This window comes from Trichechus manatus, unplaced genomic scaffold (genome assembly GCF_000243295.1).
Source record: "Trichechus manatus latirostris isolate Lorelei unplaced genomic scaffold, TriManLat1.0 scaffold00049, whole genome shotgun sequence".
Classification (NCBI taxonomy): Eukaryota; Metazoa; Chordata; class Mammalia; order Sirenia; family Trichechidae; genus Trichechus; species Trichechus manatus.
The window spans coordinates 15,642,769-15,663,104 of NW_004443985.1; the positions used below are offsets into that span (position 1 = coordinate 15,642,769).

Consider the following 20,336-nt stretch of genomic DNA (forward strand, 5'->3'; position numbering starts at 1 on the left):
GATGCCTTTGAATTATGATGTTGGTGAAGAATACTGAATGTACCATGGACTGCCAGAAGAACAAACAAATTTGTCTTGGAAGAAGTACAGCCAGAATGCTCCTTAGAACAAGAATGGCAAGACTTCATCTCACATACTTTGGACATGTTATCGGGAGGGACCAGTCCCTGGAGAAGGACATCATGCCTGGTAAAATAGAGGGTCAGAGAAAAAGAGGAAGACCCTCAACGGGATGGATTGATACGTTGACTGCAAAGATGGGCTCAAGCATAACAATTGAGGATGGCCCAGGACTGGGCAGTGTTTACTTCTGTTGTACACAGGGTCCCTACGAGTTGGAACCAACTCAACAGCACCTAACGACAACACATACTAAATCCTTTACCAGGAGCTTCTCCTTTTACCCACTCCCAGAAAACACCATGAGTTGGTTATAAGCTCCATGCATATACAGATCAGAGAAAGCAGACTTAAACTACTCTGCTAAGGAGCCACCAGCCAGGCCAGCGCTCTTCTGTAATGGGACAGCACCTAAGAGCAGATGCAAAAACCAAAAAACCTATTGTCGTCTAGTCGATTCCAACAGTGACTCCATAGGACAGAGTAGAACTGCCCCACAGCGTTTCCAAGGAGCGCCTGGTGGATCTGAACTACCCACGTTTTGGTTGGCAGCCAAACTCTTAACCACTATGCCACCAGAGGAGATCCTGGAGCCCAAATATCAGGGTTTGAAACCCAATCCTCTGCTTAGCTGTGTGACCTTGAGTAACATAAATCCTGCGGGCCTTGGGTTTCTTATCTAGAAAACAGTATTGCATCATGGGGTTAAGATCAAATGACTATATGAAAATAGAGGTATGCTGATAAAGGCTTAACAACTAGCTCTCTAGGGGAGAAAAATGTGTATTATTAATTTTATTGAAAGGATGTACAGCACACAATCCATAAATAATAAAACATACACTACTCTTTATCGTCAATTCCATATAGCCAATTAATTCTCACAAAATGCTTTCCTTGGGTTTTGCCAAAGTTGTAATTAACAAGCAAGTGTAGTTCTGACATGAATGCTGGTTGATATTTTAACTTACATCAATTAGCAAAACGAAAATGAAAAAATAACTCCTTTGCTAAATCAGGTAATCGTTTTCAAATGTTGGGCTGTTTCTTCAATTTTCTGTGGTATTTACAGTAAAATGGCTACATACCTGACACACTTAACTTTAATCTGCATTATTATTTCCCCCATCACTTTCTTACCTCTAGACAATCAAGAAAATCATAAATCAAACCGATTCACAGCATCTGCAGATTTCCATCGTATAAATACTCCCACGGCCAATTCTGAGCTACATCAATGAGCTGTCACTGAACGGGGAGATGGGAAGAGAGACGCAGCTGCACATTATGAAATATTTCTACCAAACAGCTAATAAGGAAGGTAATTTACCTCAAAGGTATAAACAACAGTAAAATGTGGTAAAATAATGAATAAATGATGGGCTCTGAGTACCACCTTTTTAAAACAGAATATTGTAAGTTTATATAATTTAATTTTTAATAATGGTTGTGTTTCTAACAACTGGCTCCCAAGATTCCTGAAGATGTTAACAGTCAAAGTTCACAAGCCTTTACGAGCCAGCTCCAGTACAGTGGTTAGAACAGCAGTGCCTGACTGACAACTCTTTTTAAAGATGTTGTGATGGGCGGCATGAGCTCAACGTGCACACAGCCCCCTCACTATCTGGATGAGTGCCTTGGCTTTTCATGGAGTCTCATTTTGCGATTAAAAAAAAAAAAAAAATCCTGACCCATAAAACAGACCCATTGCGGAGTCGCTTCCGACTCATAGTGACCCCACAGGACAGAGTGGAACTGCCCCATAGAGTTTCCAAGGAGAAACTGGTGGATTCAAACTGCTTTTTTGGTTAGCAGCTGTAGCACTTAACCACTACGCCACCAGGGTTTCCCCCGACCCACGGATGTTTGGTAAATATGTGTGCAATTAATGAATGGCTAAACAATCATCAGTCTATTCTTGAAAATCTTGCCAGGTAAAACAGCTTAGAAAAAGAGCAGTCTTTGTAAGGAGCTAAGAGGTGATCAAGACAGAATGAAAGTAGGTGCTTTCCACTTTGGAAACTCTTCTCTGCCTGTGTCTGTTAACTGGAGTGCCTGAACAGGAAATAAAATGGTTATAGTGAGGGGAAAAAAATTAGATGAAAATTTACAAGCAAAGCAACAACGTAATGGGGGCGGGGGGGCTGCTAAGGTTAAGAATTTGGAGAAAAAGGAGACAACAGAAGAAAAAAAAATACAGAAGTTACCTCAGAGACTTTAGATCATATTTGACTTTACAGGCTCCAGTAGGAAAAATGGGGGTAAAAAAATTTAACCATATTCATCTTAAGTATTTTGCTATTTCAGTTTTTTTAAGAACACTGATCTCCCCTCAGTGACTTATAATGTATGGGAAATGCTACTTTTGAGAGCATGTTTACATTCTGGGAGTTGGCCCCTGTCACTTTGTTCCCTATCAAGCAGTGTGGAGAGGTTCTGAACTTCCAAGCCTATCCTATGGCTCCTACACCCATCAGATCCAAAGTATTGTTCTAAGTGGATCTGAGACTCTGGTGTCTGAAAATCACCCAAAGCAACTAACTCTCACAATGAGGAGCGCCTCTGAGGCGGTGACTAGAACGCAGGCCACGGCTGTTTCAAAGCTTTTAGCCAGACTGAGAATTAAGAAGAGCAAACGTAACAAATTTTAACACAGGCCCAACTGAATGTAAACACGAAAACCCCATCTGTGATGTGGCTGTCTTCGTTCACTTATCACAGGTAGCATTTTCAAAATTTAGAAAAAAAATTTAATCCATTGTTTTCCATCACACACACACTTATTTGGAACTCGGTGTTTTCTTGTTAGACTGCAAAACGGGCAAATAAAATGCAAATATGTACAATACTCCACTGCATTTGAATAACATCCTGACCAACACCCAAGTGGGCACAAGGGTAGCGAGGTCTTATCTCCTAACAGCACGCTCTCCAAGGAGCCCCGGGAAGCGCTCAGCACAGGGGAAAAAGTTACTTGGTGGTGAAGTTTGGGAAAAACTGCATCCCATTAAAGCCATCCTTAAACACTCCACAATGCACGCCAGCTTTAGAGGACAGGATAGACGTCTCAGTGATCTTGTTTAATTTCATCGGCTCTCCCACCTAACGTCAATTAATATCCACAGAAAGTGGTGGGTATTACTGGTCTGGGAAACACTGCAGGTAATGCTGATTTAAATAACTGCCTTAACTTTGCCAGCGTGGGTATGACGACTAGGAAAGGGAGAAAGCGTGGTCTTGCTGAGGCCCCTTATCTCATTGGCCAAGGCTGATCTCTGGTTGGATTAAGAAACCCCTTCCTCTCTCATCATCTCCTTCCCAAAAAGACTACCTTACCAGATACAGTGAACCATTGTTCAGTTGGGATTTTAGAAAACACCAATAGTCCTTGCTGGAACCTCTGAACAAACTCTAGAAGCTTTTGTTAAAAAAAAACAAAACTGCATATATAGATTCCCCGGTACTGAATCAGAGATTTACATAAGAGATCATCTTATGCCCATAACTCATAACGAGTTAAATTATAAATGATTTTACAAAAACGTCAAGGTAGAAAGCCACCAAAAACCCATATTTGGTTAGAAATATTTATTACCCCCTCCCCCCACGTACAGGTTACTTTTCAGAAACATGGGGATGGTATCCATGTCATCAGTTACAGTCTGTAGAAAATAAACTTAACCCTTACGCTGTCAACAATATATTTCTACCATTTTTTTAAACAATAGCCATTTTATTTTTCCATGTTAGTTCAAGAATAGGTTCAAGTTTTATGTTTTGGATCAAATCAAGACAATCTTTGCTTATAAGTAACAGTTTCCTGACAAAGCCCCTCCTCCCAACCCCTAAAAAAAAATTCTACATCCTAAGTGATAAACTCTCCTTGTACATTCAGCAAACTTTATCCTGGAAAAGAAAAAGAGCAATTGAGATAGGTATTTATTTTCCTTTCGTGCACGGTAATAAATTTAGCTGAGCTTCTACATCTTGCTTTGCAATGATGTTTGCATAAATCATATCAAGTTACAATGGTAATTTCTTGAAATGTAGACATGAAAGCTATACACTTAATCCACTGAAATCTCCTTCCAATTTTTTAATCTGTAATTAAACCATTGCCATAAGGAAAAGCATCATCTCAAGACACGGTTCTCCTTTTCCTAGGCTATTTCTCTCTAAACTCTTGAATCCCCTCTCAGATCATGTAAAGAGATACATTAAAAGCACAGAAAAAAATTTTTTTTAGCTTGCTGACATAATGCCCTTGGAGTGTGCTGACATAATGCCCATATTTTCACTTTAAAATGTAAAATCAGAGTTAAAGCATCACTTAATTCATACAGTACATTGTTAATCACTCGACAGTGTCTCACCAACTCAGAAATTTCCTTACCTGGGTGTCTTCTCCACATTCAGTTAAGTTTATAACCAAAGACTCAGTCAAAGAATGTGCTTGTAATAGGCTGCTGGTTTAACTTTAGAAGTTTCAATATTGGGCTATTTTCAAATACGGAAAAGCTATGAGTGGCATATGAACTATTTTTTATTTTTTTTTTTGTTTCCCATTACCTACAGGAAGAATTTACTCAAAACTTTATAAGACAAAATGTGAATCTGTATAGTTAGAGACGTATTCATGTATATACTGAACCTAACGAAAGTTTTATAAGCAATACTAACACAGCTCTGATTACACATTCCTAAAGACTCAGTAATTGTTTTAAAGATACATGTTATAAAGAGACTTGCAAAAGGAAAAAATCAAGAAATCAACATGATCTTTGAGGTTTTCAATACTACTTCAAAAAGCTGTTTCTATCCCCCATAGAACAAAACTATGCATTTGTTTATCATAGGAAAAAAAATATAAAAAGATAATGCTATCATGTAAAGAATTCACAAAAACTATGCTGAATATCCCATGAAAGTCAGACCTACTTAAGGAAAAGCACAAGTATGGTTTATATTTATCATCAACATCACCATCAGCTTTCCTCTTTCATAATGAGAGGGTTTAATTTTTTTTTAACTTACTTAACTAGTGCCACAGAAATTCAAGTCCCAGTAGCAACAAGTTAAGCAAGATTACAAAATAAGGCATTCTGCTCACATCATAAAAGTTAACACGCTTAGTATAGTAAACTGGGTTCATTTTTGTAACTTTATAGAATCAAAAAATCATATAGAAGGCAATCTTTACCCAAAAAATAATCTAATCAATTGCTATTTTCTAGGGAAAGAGAGAAACGTACATAAAATCCTCAGCTTCAGCTAATTTCTCCAACTGTCATAAACAGAGGCTCATCTTTTCTATTTATAAAGCCCAATATTAGAAATGTGGATGAAATGTACTTGACTATTCCATTTCTAAGTCTGTAGGTCACACACTAAATGATTTTTCAAATTATAAATTAAATCTAATTTGATAAAATCCCAGTAGTATCATTTAGGGGAAAAAAGTGGACTCAGAACACACGCGCAGGCGCACACACGTGCCAACATATTAAACACAGTTTTCTTAAATATTGATTAGGTCTCCAAAAAGAATCAAAATTCTTCCTCACCAAGCTGCAGCATGTGTATAAGGGGCAGCAATGCAACCTTGTTTTAGCACAAGGTAAGAATATGAATGAACTTTTAAACAGCTAGTACCTTGAACAATTATTTTACTAAGATGAACTCTAAAATACATGTATTTTAACACTTGGACTTGACTGCCTGTTGCACTTTTACATTAAGTGTTGCTTAACTTAACAAAAATAGAGCATAAATTCAGTATTCTACCATCTAAACATCTCGAAGCAATGGTTATGTCATTAACAGGTAAAATGCACCTAATTTGGGTCTTTCGACACCTCTTGTTTTAAGTTTATTGTATGATAAAGTTCTTCACAGTTTAAAATATTGTGAAGAGATATATTTATGTATAACTATATTCACATACATATTATGTACACGTTATGTATTTTATGTACCCATAAACACTGAATATGTGTCAGTAGGATATCCCACATATATGCAGGAAACCTGAATAATAGATTGGTGTGGGTTGTGAAATGATTCCCCAAAAATGCTCAGAAGTAAGAAAAGAATATTATGAATAATTGTAACAAAAATTTCACCATATTTACACAGTGCCTATCTCCCAAGAGGTAAATATGCTTTATAGACATGTTTTCATATTTCTGTGAGTTGGGGCACTGGGGACAAGATCAGTTCTTATTTTCCACAACCAAGGAGCCTGCCGAGAATCACACAGTTTACCAGCTGCGGAGTAGAATGAGGTCTCCAAACTCCCCAAGTCTCCAATTCCCAAGTCAAATGGTCTTGTGGTGAAACCACGATTTCCATCATTTAACAAAACAACAGGATTAGTTTCTAAGTCCTCATATACTTGTGATTGTGCGTTATATTCATACCACAGGGAGATCAAAATGATTTTTGGTTTTTGGCAGATAAAAAAGTCTAACATTCAGTGTGATTATAATTCAGTGTAACTTCTCCAGTTTAAGTGCGACACAGCTGATTGGTCTATCGGGAAGATGTGGTCGACATCTAGTCATGGCTGAAGAGTTCTCGATCCAAACAGCGACTGCGTGCTTACAGACAGAGCCTACAATGTCGCGATGTCTCAGAGGTCTCCTCTATCTCCACATATGGGATACACACATAAATAAGCATTTTAAGCACAAGATGTACAGTTACCATGAATCAGTTCATGTTTGAATGAACAAAGGCCTTAGGGGTGAACTTTAAAGGCCAAGAGCTCCTCAGAGTGCATGTTGTTTAAAGACCGCAGGTCTGGCAACTTTAGAAGAAGTTTCGTAAAAATAGAGGCCTCGTTTGGATGGTTTTTCATTATTAAAGTTCTTAGTGCACGGATGAGGGTTTCCTGCAAAGCCTCCACAGAGTTGACGTTTTCTATTCCAGATCGATCTAATGGGGAGCAAAGAATGGAGAGATATGAAGGATGTTATTAATATGTTGTTATTAACATTAAATATAGACATAATTCTTGCTCATCAGTCTCGCTAATGATTTCAAAACAAGGTTTGATACAGTGGAACAAAAGCAAAAAACAACTGACAACATTTTAAAAATCTCAGTTGTCAATTTTTAAGCAATTTAATATATTCTGAAGCATAGACATCATATACTACACTTGAAAAATCGAATTCTTTGGTGCTTTGGTATTTTTGTTCACAAAAACTAGAGGTTCTGATTTTTTAAATTAGATATCATCTACTGATTTCATCTGCTTCTAATTGGCAAAATAAAATAATGTAGTTTAGAAATATACTTTTACTTTATAAGAAATATATCCACATTTGTATGTTACCATGTGTGGTAGAGGAGCACTGGTGGCGCAGTGGTTAAAGTACTCAGTTGCTAACCAAAAGGTCGGCAGTTCAAAACCACCAGTGGCTCCACAGGGGAAAGATGTGGCAGTCTGCTTCCGTAAAGATTATAGCCTTGGAAACCCTATGGGGCAGTTCTACTTCTGTCCTATAGGGTCGCTCTGAGTCAGAACTGACTCTACGGCAGTGGGTGTGATTTGGTTTTTTGGGTTCTGTGTGGTAGGCAGCCTCTAAGATGGCCTCATCCTAGTATTCACACCCTTGCATAATCTCCTCCTGTTGAGTGGCCTGGACTTAATTACTTGCTTCTAATAAATAAAACATGCAGAAGTGACAGTATGTCACTACTGAGATTAGTGTACAAAAGAACTGCGGCTTCCATCTCAGCTGCTCTCTCAGTGACTCTTGAGAAAAGCTGCCCTATGGAGAGGCCCACATGGTAAAAAACTGAGGGTGGTCTCCAGCCAACAACTAGCAAGGAACTGAGGCCTTCAGCCCAAGAGCGTGCCAACAACCACGTAAGTCTGGAAGCATATCCTTTCCTAGTCAAGCCTTCGTATGAGACCACAGCTCTGCGCAACAGCTTGACTACATCCTCATAAGAACATTTAAGCTGGAGGCACACATCTACGCCACATCCATTCTCCTGCTCCTCTGAATCTGTGGGATGATAAATATTTGGTGTTTTTTAAGCCACTAAGTTTTGGGGTAATTTGTTATGCAGTAGTAACTCTTTCATTACCACTGGGTTAACAGTATACCAGCCACTTTTTATGCCTCCAGATCTCAGAGGTAAGGCATTGTTCCAGTTCTAATGCATTTAGAATCAAGATTGGGTCCCTTTGAAATGCATGAAGCTCAGCAGATGGGTGTGGAAGCCTCACTGTTGTGTAAGTTGAGCATTCTATTAGGTGATGCTTCCTGGATGTGTTAGTTTTGTAAACTTTTGCCTTTTTTTCCCCTTAATTTCTTGAGATAAGGCTTGCAAGTCTAATTATGGCTTTCCTGTGTGATAGTTAGAGAGCCCTGATGGGTTTTAGTTTTTCTCTGTCATATTTGGAAAACCAGGGGTTTCCCACGTAACCTAATAGAAAGGTGCCCGCAAAAAAAATTATTTATCTAGCTGTCATGGATTGAATTGTGTCCCCCCAAAATATCTGTCAACTTGGCTAGGTCATGATTCCCAGTATTGTATAATTGTGTACCATTTTGTAATCTGATATGATTTCCTTATGTGTCGTAAACTCTATGGATTAGCTGCAGTTATACTGATGTGATCTACTAGATAGTGCCTTAAGCCAATCTCTTTTGAGATACAAAAGAAAGAAGCGAACAGAGACACATGGGAACCTCATACCACCAAGAAAGCAGTGACAGGAACAGAGCGTGTCCTTTGGACCTGAGGTTCCAGCGCTAAGATGCTCCCAGACCAAGGGAAGATTGATGACATGGACCTTCCTTCAGAGCCGAAAGAGAAAGCGTTCCCCTGGAGCTGATGCCCTGAATTTGGACTTGCAGCCTACTGGACTGTGAGAGAATAAAATTCTCTTTATTAAAGCCATCCACTTGTAGTATTTCTGTTATAGCAGCACTAGATGACTAAGACACTAGATCTCACTGGTATACTGTCATACCACAGATTGGTGGCACCACAGTGCCACTCACTTCATTGGTGGCTTGTATTACAAGATCATATTTCTCAAAATCCATGATTACCAACCAAAAATTTAAACACACTCAATTTGTAAGCATGCATTCCAATACTTAAAACACATGCCATCAAAAAAAAAAATTGAGAAAAAAATGTAGTTTAACAAAAGGGATGAATAAATAATATATTACACAACTCACTGTACTAGTTATAGCACCCCGCGCTCACTTTCATTTAACATAACTTCGTTTGTTAAACTCATCATGCAAAATGTTAATACTGTGGATTGAACTGTGTGGCAAAAAGTTACGTTGAAGTCCTAACCCCTGACCCGTGAATGTGACCTTGTTTGGAAATAGTCATTCTTTGAAAATGTAATCAGTTAACAGGTCACACTGGAGTAGGCTGGATCCTGATCCCTTCTGAGTGGTGTCTTACAAAAGGGAAGAACCGATATTGAGCCTGAGTCAGACAGGGAGAAGGTGCCGCGTGAGGATACACCTACAAGCAGCAAAAGAACACCAAGGGTTGCCAGCGGCCAGCAGCAGCTAGGAGAGAGGCAAGGTACAGTTTCTCTCTCACAGCCCGCAGAAGGAATCGATATGGCTGATACCCTGATTTGGATTTTCAGCCTCCTAAACTGTGAGACAATAAATTTCTTTTATCTAAAAGCCACCCAACTTTGTGATATTTTGTTACAGCAGCCTTATGAAATTAAGACAGTTAATAAAGTAGGGATTTAGCACGAAACAGCAATAAAGGAAAGTATCTTAAAAAAAAAAAACTTGGAGCCCTGGTGGCACAGTGGTTAAGAGTTCAGCTGTTAACCAAAAAGTCAGCAATTTGAATCCACCAGTCGCTCCTTGGAAACTCTATGAGGCAGTTCTACTCTGCCCTATAGGGTTGCTATGAGTCAGAATCGACCCAGTGGCAACGGGTTTGGTTTTTTGATATCTTAAAATTAGCCAAGCCTATGTAATTTGCTACCACCACTTGTCTGCCAGTTTGTCACACCGGGGTGGCTTGTGTGCTGCAACGATGCTGGAAGCTATGCCACCAGTATTTCAAACACAAGCAGGGTCATCCATGGGAGACAGGTTTCAGCACAGCTTCCAGACTAAGACTCAAAGAAAGGCCTGTCAATCTACTTTCAAAAATTAGCCAACGGATCACAAAATATTGTCCAAGACTTCGACTCACTTACTTTGGATGCATCGTCAGCAGGGACCAAACACTGGAGAAGGATATCAAGTTTGGTAAAGCAGAGGGCCGGCAAAGATGAGGGACGCCCTCAGACGGACGGACTGACACAACAGCTGCAACGATGGACTCAAACATACCAACTCACGAAGATGGCGCAGGACCAGACAATGACTCATTCCACATGAGTCCGAGCTGTCTCGACCACAGCTAACAACAATGTGGTTTGCCCAGGGACTGTTTTCATCAGTAAGGGTTATATCTCCTCCCTTCACAATAGGAGGCAGTAATACACAAGACATATTCAATGGCCTCCATTACAGAGTGGCTGTAATTGATGGCAGACCTACAAGGAAACAAAATTCTCTAGCCATTCATGCCTTTTTTTCATTTTACAGGAGTTTCAGGAGGTCTTACACTATAACTGATAACTGAAAAAGGTCACAAGCAGTGCAAGCACTTAGAACAAGAACTAAAATTTAATAGTAAAAGGCAAAAAAAAAGTTTCTGTCTAAATGGTGAAAATAGGTTTATCTTATATTTAACAAAATTTGGATTATTATTACAACTATGTGATAATTCTCACCGAACAAGAAACAACTTCAATGTTGAGTAACGGTTTGGGAATCGTAACTGTTCAGATGAAATTGTTTGATGGACAAAAGACTTTTTCTCTGGCTGCACAATCATAAGGGTCCCTTCTACAAACACACTTAGAGCATTCAGTAATGCTTCCAAGCGTCTCTCTTGTCCCTGACATTCAAGTAATTGTTTTTTAAAAGATCCTTGCAATTCATTAATTCACTCACCCAATACTCACTGGATGTATGTGCTAGTTACTGTTCCAGCTGCTAGGCAATTACAAAAACAAACAAACCAGTCGCCATCGAGTTGATTCAGACTCACAGTGACCCTCTTTAGGACAGAGTAGAACTGCACCATAGGGTTTCCAAGGAGCTGCTGGCGGATTCACACTGCCGGCCTTTTGGTTAGCAGCCACAGCTCTTAAACCACTGCACCACCAGGGCTCCGCTAAGGAATTAATGGTGAACAAAACAAGTCAAAATTTCTTCCTTCAGTGAACTTATATTTTGACAGAAGAAAATAATGCAGGAGAAAAATTCGGCATCATATTATCAGCTATTGATAATACCAACAACTGAGAGAATAACAGTGATCCCCACAAACAAAATAATGTAGATGGGCAAAGAAAGAAGCAGATGGTAAGCGGGGAAGAAGGTCTGAGTGGCAACTAGTATTACAAGTGGTTGGGGTCCTTCGGGGATTATTCTGTGTCTGGATAACCGGTGCTTCTCTATGCAATTCATAACTTCGGGGACTTGGATGCTTGTATGTACAAATGCACATCTTATTAAATGTTTCTAAAACCTCCACTTTTAAAGCCATCATTGTCACGATTTCAAGGCCAAAGGAGCTAACTACAAATATGGATAGATCATAAACAACCATTTTCTGGAGACTATTACACCAGAATGCACAGAATCAAGTAGGAATATATCTTTTAAAGAGTGCCCTGAATGCTTCACTACTACTTGTACAGTCTAATTTATGACACATCTATCTTCTCCCTCTTTAGGTGGTTCTTGATCCCACTCCCAAACCTGTGCTCCTCAACAAACCTTCTTTAACACAGATTTACTGCCTCAACGATGGAAGTTAAATTCTTTCAGTGAAAACCACCATGAGGGCAATCAAAATCCCTACCTAGATGAGCCTTGGTCTCACGCCTACCTGCCAGTCCCTAATATTCACTAGAAATGACTGCTGTCGCTTCAGACAACCTCTCTGAAGAACTTACCTTCCAGGCACAATTCTCCTACTCTCCACGGTATCAGGATTCTTCCAACCTCACAGGCAAACACCAGCTTTGAGATTTCTCTCTCCCTCAACACCTAGAGCTATTCTGTTAACCAGTGGCACAGTGGAAAGCTTTGAAGCCAGATAAATGGGCACTCAAATACCTGCTCAGCCAATTATTAAAAATGCGACCTTGGGCAAATTATTCACCACCTCTGTTCCTCAGGTTCCTTGCCTGTGTAACTCCAGATAACACGCTCACATTAGAGAGGTCTGTTGTGAGGATAAAATTATATATAACAAGATCCAGAAATGAACTAGCATTTCTTTTGACAACAAAAAAGAGTAGATTCCAAAGAAAACAAAAAGCTACTTTAAATATGAAGCAAACTAAAATATAGCTTAATTCTAGGCAATTAATGGAGAATATAAAAAAGTCAGTTGTTATCTGATGCTAGGAATATTCCCCTTCAGGTGGCACCGGTTTAGGGCAGAAACTTAACATCACCTTTTTTCCCCTTTGAATCCACTGTGTGGTTCTACAGCAAATGCTATCTACGTGATCATAATGCTATAAATGCTGGCTTTTTATTCTGAAGTTTTAGAATCAATCAACCAATAAACAAAACATGGAAAACAACCAGTTATAGAACAGAATGTAAATGTTATGATTCTCTACAATGTAGAAGAAATAGTATAGCTAAAGAAGCCAGAACATGGAAGGAGGAGGATACTGTCTCCCTGTATAATGAGGAGATTCTCCCTAACCTGTTCAAAAGATATTATATAAAATTGAAAGATCAAAGAACGTGAACATATTAGAGTCATTAATATAAACTACAAAGTAAATGAAGAAAAAAACAAAATTTGAGAGGGAAAAGTGACAGAGTATTTTTATCAGTTCTCTCTACTAAATAAAAAGAGGTATGAGCATGTTATTTAGAGTTGGGTACGCAACCATCAAAGCAATTAAAAAGACAGAATCTAGTTCTCTGAAGAATGGGACTTGGAGTGGAGGAAGGAAAGAATTTTATATCCTGTCATGGACTGAACTGTGTCCCCCCAAAATATCTGTCAATTTGGCTAGGCCATAATTCCCAGTACTGTGTGGCTGTCCTCCTTTGTGATTGTAATTTTATGTTAAAGAGGATTAGGGTGGGATCGTTTAACACCCTTACTAAGGTCACACCCCTGATCCAATGTAAAGCGAGTTTCCCTGGGGTGTGGCCTGCACCACCTTTTACCTTACAAGAGATAAAAGGAAAGGGAAGCAAGCAGAGAGTTAGGAACCTCATACCACCAGGAAAGCAGTGCTGCGAGCAGGGTGTGTCCTTTGGACCTGAGATTCCTGCGCAGAGAAGCTCCTAGATCAAGGGGACATGGACCTTCCTCCAGAGCTGACAGAGAAAGCGGTCCCCTGCAGCTGATGCCCTGAATTTGGACTTGTAGCCTCCTAGACTGTGAGAATAAATTTCTCTTTGTTAAAGCCATCCATTTGTGGTATTTCTGTTATAGCAGCACTAGATGACAAACACATATCCTAATGAAGTTTTTATATTTTATTTTCCTGTCTAGATTTCTAAACTAACAATAGTCCTTTTTAACTGATGAAGATTTAAATTTGATATGAAAACTATCATATATGTAAATGAAAAGAACATGTTATTCAAAAATGCATAAATTTGTGCATGTACATGTATGTGCTTATATACCTTCATATATGTTGTTGTCATTAGCTGCCACAGAATTGGCCCCCGACTCATGGCGATCCCATGTACAATAGGATCGAACCATTGTGATCTACAGTTTTTACTGACTTATTTTTAGAAGTAGATTGCCAGGCCTTTTTCCTAATCTGTCTTAGTCTCAAAGCTCTGATGAAATCTGTTTAGCATCACAGCAACATGCAAGCCTCCAGTAACAGACGAGTGGTGGCTGTGCTTGAGGTGCATTGGCCAGGAATTAAACCTGAGTCCCGTGCATGGAAGGCAAGAATTCTATCACTGAACCACCGTCCTCCTCTTCTATATTCAAAAAAAAACGCGCTGCTGTCAAGTCATTTCCAACTCATGGCAACCCCATGTGTTACGGAGTAGAACTACTCCGCATGGTTTTCATAGTTGTAATCTTCATGGAAGCAGATCACCAGGCCTTTCTTACGGCACCACTGGGTGGGTCTGAACTGCTAATCTTTAGCTTAGCAGTCAAGAGCAAATGGTTTGCACCACCCAGGGACCTTCTTCATACGTAGATACAATAAAAATCAGAAAGTATTATACTCTCTTATAATCGGTCTTTTCCACTTAATATTTCAAATAGAGTCATGCATCACTTAACGTCTATGATACATTCTGTGAAGCAGGATGTTGTGATTTGGACGCTGTGCAAACACCATACAGTCACATGCCACACACCATCCATCTGGGCAATGTCCGACTGCTGATTCACACCTGGTCCCATAAGGTCATAAAGCGCCAAGACAAGGAGCCTGCGACCCTGCCCCACACAGAAGCGAGGGAAGGACAAAGGCTCATAGAGAAGGAGGAGGGAGGGGACTGTGGGGAGGGGGCGGCCGGCCGGGCCTGTGCCAGAGCAAGCAAGTGAATGACAAGCCGAGGCGGAAAGGGCCCAGAAGGAGGTGAGCACCTATATACTGTATTTTTATGCAAATAACGCACACGCCGTCTATGTTTGTTTGCCTACCGCATCCTCCCCTCGTGAGATATTTTTGTAAGCGCTGCTATTCTAACTTTTTTTTCACAGCAAAGGCACGGCTGGCAAGCAAACGTAGAAAACGCACATTATTTGTGTAAAAATACAGTAATATGGTGCTCGCAAACATCCAAATCACATAACATTCTATTTCACAGAACGTATCCTGGACTTTAAACAACTCATGACTGTGAGCCTTTCTCCCTCCCTCCTGTGGTGGGCGGGGCCACAGGCTCTCCTCCTCCCAGAGCTGTATAACCTTATGGGACCACGGACGGGTATGCGGTCAGATGTTGCCCAAACAGATGTCATGCAGCACGTAGCTGTATTTTTCCGTACACATCATATAAGTAGATGAATGGATAAATCAATGGGCAAATAAATGGATGGATAACAGACCCCTAATGTTGACAGTGATTTTCTTTTGGTGGTGATTATTATAATCTTTATTTTCATCTTAATAAGTTCTAACTTTTCAAGAACCCATACTTTTTTTTTAATATTTTATTGTATTTTCGGTGAAAATCTACACAGCAAAATAAGTACCCATTCAACAATTTCTACACAAATTGTTCGGTGACAGTACATTCCTCACACTGTGTCAGCACTCTCATTATTCCCAGGCTGGTGGTTCTGTTTCCGTAACCTAGTTTCCCTGCCCCTCTACCTTCTCATCTTTGCTTTAGAGTTAACTGTTGACCATTTGGTCTCATAACGTTTTAAAGGAGTGCAGTATTCACAAGTGACATTCTTTATTTTATGAGTCAACCTGTTCCTTAGCTAAAAGCTGACTTCAGGGTATAGTTTTGGTTCAAGATTTAAACAGCATCTCAGGACAACAGTCTCAGGGATTCCTCTAGTCTCAACCAGTCCAGTAAGTCTGGATTTTTTAAGAATTTGAGGTTAAAGAACCCATATTACTCTTGTAATCAGAAAAGAAAAACAAAGCTTTTTCTAAAGGAGATGAAAACGACATAAAAATCATGTTTCTGGTAGAAAATGTACACGATGTGAGTAGCTCAGTTCATAGCAAACAGTTCCCTTTCACCCCTTTCTCCGTCGCTTCTTCCTCTGAACTATCTCTGTGACATGGTCCCTTCTTCATCTCCCCTGATACAACCTAGTTCAAGAGAGTTCATTCCACTGCCTCATATCTCCTATTATTTCAACAGCCTCTCAACCTGACTCTCCAACCCTAATGACTCACCCAGAATAAGAATATAGAACTAATGTAAAAGCATTGCTTTGTTCGTGTCTGATCATTCCTCTACTTAAGAATTTACACTGACTTTCTGCTGCCCCATATTTCAGGTAAGACTTCCCTGCTTAGCTCTCATGGCTTTCATTCCATAACCTGGTGTTCCCCTAATTCGCAAGGTTTTGTCCTTCTCCTCTCTGACGTACACTCCAGGGTGTGATCACATGCCCTTCCCACTACCTTATCTCATGCCCTCCCATCCCTCTCCATCTTTTCTTCACCAAAAAACCTAACAATCCATCCTGCAGATTCTACCTCTACACTCATCTTCCCCACAAAGCCTTCTCAGATGACTTCATCTTCCTTTCTGAACTTAGTTCTGTCAGAACCACACAGTTCAGCATCATAAAGCCTCCGTCTCTTCAAACTGAACATCACTACTTTGAGAGCAAGCTTGTGCCTTCATGCTCTTTTTGTCTCCACCTAGCATATATTCACCAAGTAAAGAAATTAACAAGTACCGATCACGTTTGGTTTCACAGTAATAGATATATCAATCTGAAGTCAACTCAAACCAATATTAACTACTTATCAAGAGACTCTGCAAAATGGCAGACAAAATGCAAAAGGTACTATAAGGTTACTAGGTAAACAGATATCCCTGATAGAATCCTTTCAAACTATTCCCATGTCATAAATTCATTTTTAGCTACTTAGGTAGAGATGGTCAGGAAAAGTACCTAAATAGTGCTCCAAGATGTCCTAGGTCTTTATTTATACTACTGATGTATGTATAGACCCTTTAAGATAGACAGTGAACGTGATCTTCTTAAGAGTTATTAATTTATCGTTTAGCCACATCATCAGGGTGCATAACTTAAACTTTATAACCCTCACAATGCCTTGCACAGTGTCCTTTACAAAGTAGGAAGCACTTAAATAGGAAAGGTAAAGCAAGTCCTAACAAAATATTGTAAAATTCTCACAAATGTTTTTAGTTAATATCTAACAATGGCTGGCACTTGCCTGAACGTCCCTAGGGAAGTCAATGGGTCTCAATTTGCAGTTTGTTATTGAGAGTAATAACCTCTGCCTTTATAGCTACTGTCTGAGTTGAAATACTTGGGTAATAAGTAACTGCAATATAAATGCAAAGGGGCAGGAACCTTGCAAAACACCATCGGTGACTCATATACATAAACATTAGATGCTAGAGTTCAAAAATCTTAGTCATTCATTCACAGAGTGACTGAGTATTCTGTGCCAGACACCATGCTAGGCTCACATGGTACAACCCCTTCATCTGACAAGATGACGAAACCGAGACCCAAAAGGATAAAATTACTTACCCAAGTCACAAAGAAATTGCAGTGGCAGAGCTGGGCTAAAACCTACAACTCATAATACAGTGATCTTTGTAACAAACCGCACTAATACCTCTTGATACTTCTACCATTTTTTAGTAACCCATATTATATTTTAGTTAAATTCAGATTCATATTAGTATCACCTGCCTGGAGTTATGCAATTTTCCAAAAAATAAATCCATGAAAGAAAAGGTTAGACTCTTAAAAAATTATGAACAAAAGCTAAGGACTAAAGAGTGGTAAATGTAAGACCCAGATCTGAATGTTAACTACTACAGCACTTTTGACTTTTACTATCATGGAGAAAAAAATAATTACGTAAAAATAATAGGTTCACATAATTTAGCATGTTCCTTAAGGCCCTCTCCCTTCTATACAGCTTGCTGGAACCTCATTAACTGCCACCTTCTCCCCTGCTGGGTCCATATTCTAGGTGTTGTGCATTTTGAACCAGCTTTCTTACCTGCAGACACCAGGACAACTGCTGTAAACAAGCTCATCTCTTCATCACTAAGTTGGAGGGCATTTAGCTTCTCACTAAACTCAAACATAGAGTTTAGTAGATCCCCTGCTCCCATTGAGTGCAAATCATCCACACTATACTTCTTTCCACTTAAAAACGTGACAGTACGCTCCTTTGCATCAAACAATGATGCAAACCGTACCATTAAAACCTGGAAAAAGAAAAAGACTTAAATGTATTTCATGACGCTCGATAATAATACTAAAGAAAAAACTCAGTATTCAAGTCAATTCAGAAACACCCTACATATAAAAGAAAGTTATATAAAAAAAATAAGTTTATTTTCACCCAGAACTACTTTCTTAGGGCAGTCTTTACCAAAGCAATAAATATTCCAGAACATCAAAAGAAATTCCAGCCACCAATGGCAGAATACTTGAGTCCTGTGATACTCTGAAGCTCTGTTAGTAAAGATTCTGAAATGCAAATACAGAACTAAAGTAGGCAACAATGTCAAAAAGTTTGAAACTGAGTCCTGGCACAAAGGCATTAAAGAAACTCTTTAGGCTACCAAGTACATCACAGGGTCTCCAAGCCCTATATAAAAAGAGCAACATTTCAATACATAGCAACACTTGGAAACACTGAAACACCAAATACAGCGTAAGTAACACACCAGGTGGACTCTAACAGACTATTTCAAGAACCCATAAAGAGCCTGTACACAAAGAAAACTACTACAGTAAAAGCATTCTAAACATCAAGTTATAGTTGAAATCAACCCAAATCATTCAACAACTGTAGTCTGCTTACCTATAGCACTTCCCCTATTATACTAAATGGTAACATCTATGCAACACATTTCTCTGACAACCAGGGGAACGTTGGAAAAAACTTGTTTTACCCCAAAGACAGTGAGCCTTCTATGAAGTCGGGGCTAGGGGCTAGTTCTAGAACACAGCAATCCCAAGATGAATCACAACTGGGAAGAACACAAGTCCTGGAGTCCAGGGACCTGTGTTGTAGTCCTGGATGTTATGAATTTACTGGTCATCCAAGAAAGCCTCTTCAAACGTCTCTGGGCGTTAGTTACCTAACCTCCAACATGAATGAAATAAACTTGATCACTAACGTCCTTTCTGGCTTATATCTTAAGTCTGATGTTTTCCTTTATACTGAAAATTCTGACCTGCAGGTGGTACCTTTGAATTCACTCCATAGCTTTATGAATACGGCTTGTTCTCTGTCCTGGCCGAGGATCTCCAGAAAACAGAGCCTGAGGCGAAGGCTCCTGCTGGATAGGCGTTGGCTCGTGTGAAAGCAGGAGTGAGGGAAGAGAAACGAGGCAGGGAAGGAGGGACAGCAAATATGCAGGGTGTGTTGCTGAGCTGGCCATGACTTGATACCAAGAGCAACTGATGGTCCAGTCTTGTGAAACCATCCAGGGAGAGGAAGTGAACATATACCCCCACTCCTGCCTGCTGTACAAAGGTTCAGCGGTTTGGCCCACCAGACCTCAACTTCCCACCCACCAGCCCGCAGTGCTGGGTTGTTTGTGAGTGAGTTCTGAGCAGGTCCTGAGGCTTCTCACACCTCAGTGGCAACAGGGAAGCCCTAGGGCAGCCGGCCCAGGAGAGGTACTATCAGACTGTCCTAATGAAGTTGGTAGCACTGGCTGCCCCATGCCCGTGGCTGTCCCCAGCCCAGGAAGAATGCATCACTGCGAGAAAAGCTGGGATAGAAAAAGTAGCCAAGTAGCACATAAAACGTGTCTGATACATTTCCAAAATACTCTATAATCTCTTAAGACAAAACCACATTCTAGTCACCCTTCTTATTCTGTACCGAGCATCGTACACGCCAGGCAAGGCTTTCAGTAGATGTCTAATACCCTGCAGAAACTGCAAAGACCACACCTGAAAGCAATACTACAACCTGGAGTCAGGTATGCTGGAGACACACAGCACCTACAGCTCAAGTCCCCAGTAATTCTCAATTTACCTAGTCTCTTCCCAAGGTCCCAAGGGGGTCGATCTTTTGTTGCTAGTTTCAGTCTCTGGACTATAAATACTTATTAGAACAGAATAAAAACTTTCAGGAAAATACCACATGCCCCGCATCAATATGCAGCATACAGAAAACATACCTCAAAAGTCCCAGCCTTTAAAAGGTTGACCTGGTCGTGCTGAGAGAGATCTCTGAACCCGGGAATCCTCTTCGCAAATTCCACCACTTCTTTCACTGCTGGGGTGAAGCTCATAGAAAATTCTTCCCAGATTTCATGCCCTGATTTATGAGGATCCACATATGGAGACTTACTCATTGGACAAACCTAGTATACACAAAACAGAAACATTCTTAAATTGTGAGAGATGATAAAAGCAGTTTCAAAAACAGCATCTCAACCATCAGAAACCTCCAACATGAAAATAACCCCGAACCACAAATA

General features: G+C 39.9%; 1 protein-coding gene across 5 annotated transcripts in view; it reads right to left on the bottom strand.

The window, feature by feature from the left end:
* Window positions 1-3,693: 3,693 nt before the first annotated feature.
* NR1D2 (nuclear receptor subfamily 1 group D member 2) overlaps window positions 3,694-20,336 on the bottom strand; it is a 33,971-nt gene continuing 17,328 nt past the window's right edge. For 3 of the 5 annotated variants that reach the window (XM_023732261.1, XM_023732260.1, XM_023732264.1), the window contains 3 exons: window positions 20,034-20,219; window positions 17,888-18,098; window positions 3,694-7,056 (listed from right to left, as the gene is read on the bottom strand). In XM_023732261.1, the coding sequence (XP_023588029.1) occupies window positions 6,860-7,056; window positions 17,888-18,098; window positions 20,034-20,219 (594 nt within the window). In that variant the 3' untranslated portion in view covers window positions 3,694-6,859. Of the gene's footprint in view, window positions 7,057-11,344; window positions 12,421-17,887; window positions 18,099-20,033; window positions 20,220-20,336 lie in introns of those variants that run through there. The other 2 variants (XM_023732263.1, XM_023732262.1) reach the window with 2 other exon arrangements.